At 49.4% G+C, this 11,422-nt stretch overlaps 1 protein-coding gene across 2 annotated transcripts in view; it reads right to left on the bottom strand.

Moving 5' to 3' along the window:
* Nucleotides 1-2,065: 2,065 nt before the first annotated feature.
* The window catches only part of PTDSS2 (phosphatidylserine synthase 2), a 29,494-nt gene continuing 20,137 nt past the window's right edge, over nucleotides 2,066-11,422 (bottom strand). For both annotated transcript variants that reach the window (XM_033061488.2, XM_033061489.2), the window contains exons 6-12: nucleotides 11,214-11,264; nucleotides 9,641-9,754; nucleotides 9,159-9,277; nucleotides 8,382-8,496; nucleotides 6,619-6,764; nucleotides 3,625-3,810; nucleotides 2,066-2,939 (exon numbers count right to left, since the gene is read on the bottom strand). In XM_033061488.2, coding sequence (XP_032917379.1) covers nucleotides 2,795-2,939; nucleotides 3,625-3,810; nucleotides 6,619-6,764; nucleotides 8,382-8,496; nucleotides 9,159-9,277; nucleotides 9,641-9,754; nucleotides 11,214-11,264 — 876 coding nt within the window. In that variant the 3' untranslated portion in view covers nucleotides 2,066-2,794. The remainder of the gene's footprint in view (nucleotides 2,940-3,624; nucleotides 3,811-6,618; nucleotides 6,765-8,381; nucleotides 8,497-9,158; nucleotides 9,278-9,640; nucleotides 9,755-11,213; nucleotides 11,265-11,422) is intronic.

Here is an 11,422-nt window from a genome sequence, read left to right as displayed (position 1 = left end):
TAGGCTCCATGCTCACCACACCATGATCATTGGAAAGACTGTGCCTTCACACCCTGTGTGGAATCTTCCCTTTCCCTGCCTTCAGACACCTCACTTTTATATCAGGCAACTTCCAGGGCAGCAAGGAGACATTTCAGACAGCAGCAGAAACACTTTGTTGGAGAAAATGTAATAATTGCGATTTTGTGGGGGAAAAAAAACACCCACACAACCTGAGAAAAGGTGGGGTCAGAGGCCACAGGGCAGTGTGACATTCCAGAGGACCTGTAGTTCCCAGGAACACCCACTTCCAGACACAGGGCCAGCTCAACCCTGGCTACAGGCTCCCTGCTCTGGAAAGATCCAGCGAGGGCAGCACTGGGAGATGCTCCCGTGATATTCCTCGTAGGAGTTCATTCTCAGGGAGAAAACACAGCAAGTTTTGACTGTACCAAAAACGCTGCATGGGTGGGAGAGCTGCCTCCTCCTGCAGCCAAGGCTCCTTTCCATGAGGCTTCCTGGCTCTTCCTCTGGGTACAGCTGGAAAACAGCAGGCCATGGTCCCTCCCCCTTCCCAAAGCACCTCTGCATCCCCAAGGACATGGCAGGATGTCCCTCTACAGAAGAGCCTGAGACCCAGCATCCTCCTGCAGGGCTCACCACTCCACACTGGGCAAAAGTGACCCCCAGAGCTGTTCCAGACAGGATTGGATCAGGCTGAGGTTTGGGCAGCCTCACGCAGACACCAACTCACCTATTAGAACCCTCTCCTTTTTAAAGCCAACACTTACCTTTGGCCAAGCTCTCCATGAAATGGGTGTGTCCACAGGTGGGAGACCTGTTCCAGGTGAGCTGGACATTCCTGTGTGGAAGCACGAGCTGGCCACCTCTGCCCTCTCCACAGGGAAGGTCCCTTTTCAGGTCATGCCAAATGTTATTGCCATGACTCTTGGCTTCCTTCCATCTCCTTCCTGAGGCTGTTTTGAGCACCGGTAAATCCAGGTGAGTTTGCAATGATCAGAGCCCACCTTTTTCCCTGAAAACCTGGACACACTCCTCACCTCAAGGCCCAGCATCCATCCACCCATCCTGTGTGCTGGAGTGGACACAGCCCAAGCCCCTTTAGCCCCCTGTTGAGGTGACAAGACAGGACAAACAGGCAGTTTGTCCCAAAGGACAAACAGAACTACGTGGACAGGATCCAGACTATCCTTGGGATCCCCTGGATGCAGACAGGTGAGTCAGTGGTTCATGTATGAGGCCAAAGCTCCCAGATCTTTCTGGATATTCCTCACTAGGTGTTGGCCAGTGCAGGTAAGTGGTCATTTGGTGGGAGGTGGGTGCAGTGACAAGTCCCCCCAGGTCACCTGGCCACCTCCCCAGCTGTGGATTCCTGACTTCCAGACTTGCCCACTGCCCATTTTTTACAGGTGGGAAGTATTTGAGACAATAAAGCTGGGAATGTTGGCGGTCATTCTCATACAGAATCAAATTGGATTAAAAACCCAGATGTGTGCTGGGCAGCAGCCCTGCAAACTCCTGCCACTTCAGAAGTTTGGGGTTGCACACTTGGAATTGTACTGTGGTGTTTGTGTCATTTTCTTCTGGATAAACACTTTCCTGAAAAACAGCCAGATTGGATTAAGCAGTGACAGGGTGATGTCAGTGCCCAGGACAGCAACACGAGGGCTTGGAGCAGAGGGTAAAGAATCCATGTGGATTACTGGAGCTCTCACATTTGGAATAATGACCTGGGGAAACACAAAGCAGCCCAGTTCCCTTTCCGGGATGCTGAGTCACCAGCAGAAACACTGCCTGGCTCAGGATGCTCCCTGGCTGTGCCATGCCAGGGACGTGGCTGGCCTGAGCCTGCTGCTGGCAGAGGGGACAGGGATGGGGGGGTGTGACACTGCAGGCATCAGCTTTCCCAGACAGCCCTCAGTCTGGAGCTATCCTGGTGGGAACAGAGCAGTGACAGAGGGTGGCAGAGCCCATGTCAGACCCCAGAGCAAACCCCCTGCAGTGAAGACACAAACCCAGCCGAGGATAAAGCAAAGAACTCCAGACTGACGGGACTCTCCCAGTGTCTGCTTGTGACACATTTTACTCCGCAGAGCAAAGGCAGCTTGACCTTTCTCACTTCACCTTCCCTTACATTTAAGAGATGACCAGACTAGAAGAGAAATTAGAAATAAGACTAAGGAGAAGTTGTCTGTCTCCCCGGAGCTGGGACACAGCACCCACGTGCCGCAGGCCGCTCCGGGACGTTGGAAGTCAGTGGGATGCCCTGTGGAGGGGCTGGAACAGCAGTGTAGTGTGGTACATCCTGTGCAAGGAACGCAGCTCGGTCACAGGTCCCCGTGTACCCGGTCACCTCGCTGAACGCTTCACCCAGTCCTCCTCCACAGCTCCAGGTAGTTCCAGCAGGAAGAACGTAATTCCTTTCCTGTGCCTGGTCTCTGTACACTCCAAAACAAGCGTTCCTAATGCCCAAAGGACCCACAGAGCTCCCAGTTCCCTGGGAATGGAGCAGCAGATCCCTGTGTGCCGTGCTCTGAGCCCCATCTCCACACCTGGCTCCGAGGAAGAGGCACAGCACCCGGCAAAGGCCCTGCCCCTGCGTGGGGTCAGCGCAGACCTCCCTCCACACAGCCTTCCTCCAGCCCTGCCCAGGTGACACCAGGAGAGAGGGGGGCTGTGTCAGTGCCATCCTCCCCCGAGAGGATCCCCACACGCCGGAACGCTAACAATGACAATTAGGAGTTAGGTAGGATAAGGTTGGGACCACAAGTTCCTGTCAGCCCCATGTCCGCGCTCAGAGCTTCCTCTCCCGGAGTTTGTTCCCATTGGGTTCATCCAGCAGGGCTGAGTGTCCATCCCCGTTGCTCAGGCATTTGTCCTTCTCGTGCCTGTGCTCCTGCTTCTGCCGTCGGATCTCCTTGTACCGCAGGGTGATGTCCCTGCAACACACACAGCACACAATTCCAGCCTGCAGGAAGAACAGCAAGGGAAGCTCTCTGCACGGAGTTTCCTGGGGATAACAACTCACTGGAGCCTCTGGCTGGGCATTCCTACAATTGCTGATGGCATTGATTCATTGGCAGTTTGTGTTTCTGGTTGGTGGCCTGGTTCTTCCCACCTCTGCCAGAGCAGCCAATCCTGCAGGAGTAGCCACTGCTGCTCCCTCTGCACAGAACTGCACTTCAAACAATCCTGGAATGGTTTGGGTTGAAAGGGATCCTAAAGCCCATCCCATTCCACTCCCTGCCATGGGCAGGAACACCTTTCACTATCCCAGGCTGCTCCATCCAACCTGGCCTTGGACACTTTCAGGGATGGAGTAGCCACAGCCTCTCTGGGCATCCTGTGCCAGGGCCACAGCACCCTCATTTTTCCCCACACCACATCTAACTCTGCTCCCTGTCAGTGCAGAGCCATTGCCCCTCGTCTGTCCATCCTGTCCCTGCTATGCAGAGTCCCTCTCCTACTCCTTGTGGGTCCCTTCCAATACTGGAAGCCTGTTAATTCCACCCGCCCAGGAGAGCTGTGCTCTCTCCCCAAGCAGTCCCAGGGAGCACATTTGAGGACTGGGGTTGGATAAATCCTCCTAAAACCCTGGCCAGCCCCAAATGCAGCTCCACCTACCGAATGAAGAAGCGCCAGGCTGTCCAGGTGAGCACAAGGATAATCCCCAGGATCCAGCACTGGGTGATGTAGAAGGGCAGGGAGAGGGTGAGCGTGTAGGGATCGTACTTGACGACGATCAGGAACTCCGTGGCAGTAATAGCAGCAACCAGCCAGGCCTGCTGGCCCAGCTTCTTGTGGAACTTCCTGCAGGAGAAACACAGACAAAAACGTTTCACTGCTGTAAAATTAGGGATGTGGAGAAATCTGCACAAAAAGACAGTTGGGGCAGTGATTTCATTCAGCTTTGCACAGTCCTACAAGCCTAGCTCAGATCACGCATGCACTAAGGCTCTGCAGGATGACACTTTCATGTTGGTGCTACTTCAGTTCCCTCTCAGAAAGCGAGAAAAGTTAAATGTCATCACCACACAATGCAGGGAAGTGTTCCCACCCCCAGATAAATCCACACAAAATGATTCTCTGACCAGCCTGAGACCAGCTGATGTTCAGGGTATGGTTCCAAACAGGAGCTTCTCACACACGAGGCCCAGAGCCATATTTGACACCAACGTGTAGTTCAAGCTACACCAAACCATCCAAATACACTGGGAAAAGATATGGAATAAATCAAGTGTAGGTGATTGCTGATGCAGAGGAGATGAGTGCATTCCTTCTTAAAAGGTATCCTGCCTGGATCAGCTCAGATGAAAGGGCTGCAGAAACTGCTCCAGGTGCTGACAGATTAAATGGGCAGAGACCAGTCCTAACCCACATGCAGAGAGATGAAAGGAAGCAGCAGATCTCTCACAGGGAATTCCAGTTGCTGGGATGGCAGCTTTCTGCTCTGCTGGGCTGCTTCCTCCTCTGCCATCCTTTCCCTGACAACAGAATCAAAGAACCCCAACACAAGAGCTGGGCAGCCCCAAAGGCTGCCAAGGAAGAGAGCTGGTTTCCTGCCCTAATACTCAGGAGAGATGCAAAAGATTGTTCTTGTGATGAAGGAAATAAAAATTCATGGCCTTGATGCAGACTCCTTGGAGGAAGATTCCAATCAGAAATGTGTGACTAGGTCAAATGCTACTAACACATCAAGACACTCCTGGTCAGGAGCATTTCACACATCCACTCCTCAGGAACTCAGAGGCAGCATGTGGTGTGTGAGGGCTGGAGAAAGCTTCACCCCTCTTCTGAGACTATCACAATTCCAGGCACTACCCTGTCACAATGCTCAGCCCAAGGTCCTGCAAGCAAAGCCCCAAAACTGCCTGTGGATACTCAGAATGCTGAATGGGAAAAAGAATTCTTCACATTGGAATTTCACTGCTTTCTAGACCTAACATTGCAGTGCTGGCTGAAGAGATCTCATCAGTTCATCCCAGACAATCCCATTACCACCAGACAAAGCAGTGAGCCACGTTTTTGTCAAGGATGGACAATGGAACATTCCATTCTTTGAACATTAAGACTTTCCAAAAGGAAAAGGTCAGCAAGGTTCCCTATGTGATGTAAGCCAGGAGCCTCTGGTACATTCCAGGAATAATGCACTGACTTTTTAAAGTACGACCATGGAGGAAATCATGCTTCCTCTGCTCTTCCCCTACAACACCAAGGAAGAATCCTGAAAGATCCTTGGCTTGAAATTATGTGGAAGTGAAGCTGGTAAATGGGGGCAGATTCTCTCTGCCAGGATGGCCTGGAAAGGAAGAGGGAATTACAAAACCCTCCGCAGCAAAGGCACCAGGTAATAGCGGGTGCTCAGCTCTGCCCTTCTGCAGGAGCAGCCTGATGTCAGCTCTGGGGAGCATCAAGCAGAGCCAGGAACCCCAGGATGTGGGGGCAGTCACTTCCCCCAGCAGGAAAGGTGGTGGCAGTGAAGGGGACATGCAGCTCGGGATGAGCCGCTCCAGCTCACGGAAAGAACGACAACAATCGGAACCAGGGATGAGGCACTGGTGAGGGATGGCTCTCCCAAAATCCAGTGTTATGCCAAGTGGTTGAGCAGAGGGCAAAGGAGCTTTTCCAAGCACAACACAAGAAGATGAATGGTGCTAAGGAGAGGAGCTCTGCAGTGAGGCAGAGACTCTTCTTACCTGTGAGTTGGAGGCACGTCCCAAACCAGAAGGTCCAACACCAAGGGCAGGGCATCCTGCCCCTGCAGAATGTCCTGAATTCCGACTAAGCAATGTGGGCTGGCCCTTCTTCCCAGTTCTAGGAGTCAAAGCCTTGCAAGGGAAACTGATCTTCAGACCATGTTGGAACCCTAAATTCTGAACACAGACACTTTTTTTGGTCAGTGACAGACAATGAACACCCCTGGAAGCCAGGTGGTGCCTTAGGCTGAGGATGTGGGCTCAGGCAGGTTGTGACATTAAAAGAAAAGGTGATTTTGAGAACAAAGCTTTCTCAGCTTTCACATGGTCTGCAGAAACAAAAGCAGCGAGGACAGATATGATGCTGAGGTGGGAACAGTCTCAAGTACATGCACTGCTGTGTGTGGAGCCTCACCTGCAGCACATCCTGCTACTGAGGGCCTCTGACCTGCAAGAGGATGCCAGGAGAGCTCCAGAGGGCCAGGGGGAAGACAGCTCAAGGAAAGAAGTGCCTTTAAGAACCACATTTTTTTAGTCTGGACCCCAATGTTCTCAGAGGGCACATCCAAGGACTGCAGTTCCTGGCTCTTGGTCTGGAATCGGGAGCAGAGCGCTCCTCTGCCCATGAGCCAGGAGCACTCCAGCTCATTTCCACATTCCCTCCTCCACAGAGAGATCATTTACCAGCCACTGAGGTTAACACAGTGCACACACAATGCCCTTAACAACAGCTGCTCTCTGACCAGGGGGCGTGAGAGTGGTACCTCCAAAACAAAGGAACACCAAGTGGATGCTTTGGGATTAGGCCTTTTTGTCCCTGACAAGCTGAACTGGTGCCTGAGATGGATGCCAGCAAGCTGTAGCAAGTTCAAAACAAAGCACGTGGAGCTCGACATGGGGAGTGCAGAGAGGTGGGGCTTACGGGTCGTCCATGAAGTCGTAGATCTCCCTCATGGCCACTCCTCCCACGTTGACGAAAAACACGAGGCGTAGCAGCACCAAGTAGTGTTCAGGGGGCATCCACAGCACAAACTTCAGGTAAAACGTGTTCAGCTCTGCCAATAAAAACTGGGAGAAGGGATGTCGGAATTACATTTGGAAAACACCACTGGATGAAGCCTGGAATGCCCCTCTCTCCCTGAATGGTTCCCTGGGAATTTCTCAGCCCTGCTCAGTATCACCGAGTGAACCATCAGCATCAACCCAAAACCAGCTGGGTTTTTAAACATTTCCTCTGTGTTGGAAGAGGCACTAAATATCACAGCAAAAAGCTGGACAAGCAAAAAACTGCTTGTCGAATTTCAAGCAAGTTTTTGAACTTCAAACAAAGAGCCCAAAGTACCTGCACAAACTCTGAGGACAAATCCCAAAAGCACAGCTTTTCCCTTCCCTGTCCCTTAAAACCCAGCTGAGGGAGCTCTACCATAACAAGAGGCACGAGCTGCACATCCTGGGGGGCTGGGCTGTTTTTTCTCAGTTATGCAAACTCACTCTCCAAGCCAACTTAGGAAAGTTGATTATAAACTAAGAGCAAAATGTTCTCTCAAGCAGCTGCCCTGGCAGTGTGCTTAAGGGAGCAGAGAGACACCAGATTGTCACTTCAAAAGAAGTGTTAACAAAGGGCATTAAGCATTGCTGAAGCCCAAGGAGTGAGCCAGAACCTGAAGCTGCTTAGAACCAGCTGAAGCTGGGATGTGCTAAAAGAAACATAATCCCACAGTCCAGTATAAATTCACTGGGATCTCTGTTAAACAGCACCCAAACCTCAATTTCTTCAGGGTGCAAGCAGCAACATTTTGGGGAAACTCTGTTTTATTTATACTCATTTAGTCCCAAGCACGACTGGTGTGCCATGTGAGGTTGGCCAATGAGTCCTGTAGCAGGAATCAGGTGCTGGGAGCTTGTTCTGGCAAAACACAGAGCTCTGTCCTGTGCCACCGAACCTGGCTCATGTACAGTGCCTCCAGATCACCACAAGTGTCACAGGCATGGATTTAGTTACACTTCACAGCTGCTGGGTTGAGATAAGTTTGAGTTGCTCAGAGCAGAGCCAAGTGACATCCCATGGATGGCACACAGGCCAAAGTCTCCTGCCTGGCAGAGGGGTAGAAGTGGAAAAAAGGCATTTAAACTGCCCACTGTACCCTCCGTATCAGTCTCACATGGCTGACAAGTTCAGTTTCACAGGCACAGGTATGAATTTCAGATGCTGCGTTCCCAGCATAAAACAATTCCACCCACTCAGGTGGTGTGTGTGCAGTGAAATGTTAAAAAAAAAAAAAATCTAGGAGAATTGAATGATTTAAGCAGATCTGTGCTTCAGGACTGAGCTCAGAGGAGCCTGAGGCCTTTGATACAGCCCTTTCCAGCTGTAATGTGACCTGTACCTGTATAAAACTGAGGGATTTGAGCTACTTTCACCCACAGCCATTGCTTTAGGGAACAGCAAGCTGCTGAAAGCCCAAAGATCCCAGTTTAGACTGCTCCCATTGCCAGCAACAGTGGGCAGCAAGCAAGGACAACCCCTTCTGCAGTGACCCTGTCACCTGTGTCAGAGACACAGCCAGCCCCCTGCTCTGCAGGGTTGGGAAGGGATCCCTCCTGGCCTCAGCTTCAGGAACATCCCCAGAGCTGCAGCCTGAGGTACAGAAGCAGGGGATCAAAGTGCCAGAGAGGTGTCCTCACCACGAAGATGATGCCACAGACCGCAAGCCACCTGCGCAGGCTGGAGGCTGGCTTCCACTCAAACTTCACCCAGCTGTAAGGGGTGAACTGGAACACGATCCTCTTCATCTTGCCTCTGGAAAAAAAGCAAAATAACCACTGCAGCATGAAGGAAAAGCAGGCAAGAGGCATCTGCCAGTGTTTCCGTTTGAGACATCAGTTCAGATATGCAAAATGCCTCCGTTTACTCCATTAAAATCACAACTTAATGAGATTAACTCTGAGCTTGTTATTTTAATTATCAATTTAAGCTTTAATATACTACACCCACTGTTGTAAGCAGTTCTGCTCTGCTCAGCAAAGACACTACAGAGCACGATGGGTCATTCCTGGTACACGACTACAAGGAATTTATTAAATTTTAATTCCCACTGTCCCAGTTCCTGTGAAGTCCTGGTTACTAGGGAATGCAAAAAGACCAAATGTGAATGTGAATGGAAGTATGATGCCAGCTTTGATTCCTCAACCTCCTTAAACCATTTTATCAAATCAGCTCACTTCTACAGGATGCCTTCACTCCCAGTTAGGAGATGTTTGGGACACATTTCCAACAATCCCATTCACAAGGTGAATAAAACCCTCCGAACAAACCTCCCTGCAGCAATAAGTCACTAGATCCTGGAGTCACCTGAACACACAGGAATTCTTTAATTAATATTAACCCAAACAGAACAACCAAGCTCTTGAACAGGGGCTCAGCCTTTGTGCCATGCATGTGGAATTCCCTCCTCAACTTACTTGTAGGTTGGAATGTTCCAGAGTCCTTGCCACTTGTAGGTTTTCAAGGAAAGCCAGGACAGGGTCTTCATCCCGCAGTAAATTCCTAACCCGTTACATAAGATCACATCCATTATCCACTGGAAGGAGAAACACAGGAATGATGCTGGGGAAGGAACACTAGAGCTTGGGAAAGGGAATCAAGACAGGCAGACCTCTGCATTCCAAGGAGTGGGACAGAGTGTTAATTCCACAGGTTTTCTGAAGGCTAAATAGCTTGGCTTGATGTCTCTAATAATGCACAGACTTTTGAAAATGCAGCCATGGAGCAAATAATTTCAAGCTTGGGTCTTTCCCAAAATCCATCCAAATACAGACCCAGAGTTCTGTGCCCTGAGTGCATGGAATTCTGATCACTCTGACACAATTCAGCTTTCACTGCCTTCTAGCCCTCCCTGTAAAATCTGTTTTCCCAAATAAACCCTGTTCCCTGCAGTACATACGTGATCCCACCAGCATTCACTGAAGTTTGGGAGCTGGTGCTCCAGGCTGTACTCCAGGAACTCAAACATGACACTGATGATCATGCACATCCACCAGTCCCGAATCATCAGAGTCTGAAGGGAGAAAAAAAAGTCTTAAACAGCTGCTATAAAACATCTACAGTTGTAGATTTTATAGTCTCCAGTATCCAGAAAAGGATCAGGAAACTCAGGACAGTTTTATTTTCATGATGTGATGGTCCAAATGCTCACAGGCCTCTCAACTTATCAACACCAGCAGCACAAGAGATAGGAACGACACTGAAGAAAATCACCTCCACCCCAGCCAAAGCCAGAACAGGAATACAGATTATGATAAATTCTGGTAAAATGGGATTCAGCAGGAGGGAAATGAGTTAAATGCATGGAATTACTGGGTGTTCAACCACCACTGTTCTAACAGTGCTCAGAAAAGGCTTTTCAGAGCCTTTTATGGGCTCTAAATGACTCCAAAGCCACAATAATTTCTGATGAATGAGGCCCATTCATTCTCAATATTGCCATCCTGGTGCTTGGAGATTTGGGGAAAAAAATCCAAACACAAGCCCATCTCTGTTTATTGAGACAACACATTCAACCTCCAGCTTTTAATAGAGAAATAGGTTAATATTTAACATATTTAAGAGAAAAATATGCTCTGGCCCAGAGGAAATCCAGCAACCAGTCTCCTTCCAGCTGGGCAGCCCAGTTTCTAATGCAATTCTCTTGGAAGAAAAGGATCCAGGTTTTCCAAATTTAGAATTCAGTTAATTAACAGAACAAGCTGAAGTCCAGGTCTCCCCACGCCCAGCAAATTCATCTCTGGTTTTGAGGGATCCTCCAAACCACTCACAAAACACATCTGCACTTTGAAATGAAAATACAAACCAACAGTTGCAGCTTGTTTTTAAAACAGCCAAGCTCTGCCAGTTTGTTATTTAAATAGCAAACCCAAACAAGGTCTGCAGGGGAGGCAAAATCTCCTGAGTTAGTCAGTCTGCTTGGGTTAAAAAAAGTAATATTTAGACCAAAGTAATCAGCACAACACTGTTGAATGTCCTGCCAGAGACAGGCACACCTGAAATTCCTTCCACAGTTGGTTGATACTGATTAAAAAGTAATAAGAATTAACCCACTGCCTGTTTAATGGTTTAAAATCCTGATCTGATGCCCCTGGGAAAGCAGCAGTAGCAATATCTGGATTTGGGAATATCACTGTCACTGCCAGCCCCACACTCCACTTCCAAAGGTCATTCCAGCATTTCTGTTGCTAGAGGAATTAAGTTCTCGATTGATCTGACCCCAGGATGAATCCCTGTGGTAGGAGGAAGGAGACTGTTGATGTAACAAAGCTCTGGAAAGAAATGAGGTGGCCTAACATGGGCAGGAGACAGAAAAAAAAAGGGGAAAAAGGCTTTTCACACATTGATATGTACATTCATGTATTACAAACAGCCTGGTTTAAGTGACCAAGGCTTGGCACCACAAAAGCAGTTGCAGTGAAGCTTTGGGAAGAGAGGAGCAGAGTCCTCAAGGTGAAATGAGCCATTCTTACCTTCAGGTACCACCCAAAAAAGTGAGCAGGAACAAATCCGTCCAGCTTGTCCTGAAAACCAAGAGAGTGAAGGTCACAGCCTTTTTTTTTTTTTTTCCTCCAAGAAAAACCCAGCAATAAACTGTTTTTTTCCACACATTAATACTCGCATTCCTTCATCAGGAAGGAATTTAGGAGAGTTTCTTAAATCTTACCAGTCCTGCCAGTCC

Source organism: Catharus ustulatus, chromosome 6, assembly GCF_009819885.2.
Source record: "Catharus ustulatus isolate bCatUst1 chromosome 6, bCatUst1.pri.v2, whole genome shotgun sequence".
Classification (NCBI taxonomy): Eukaryota; Metazoa; Chordata; class Aves; order Passeriformes; family Turdidae; genus Catharus; species Catharus ustulatus.
Note: the sequence above shows the minus strand (reverse complement) of the source record. Positions and strands in the feature narration are given on the sequence as shown.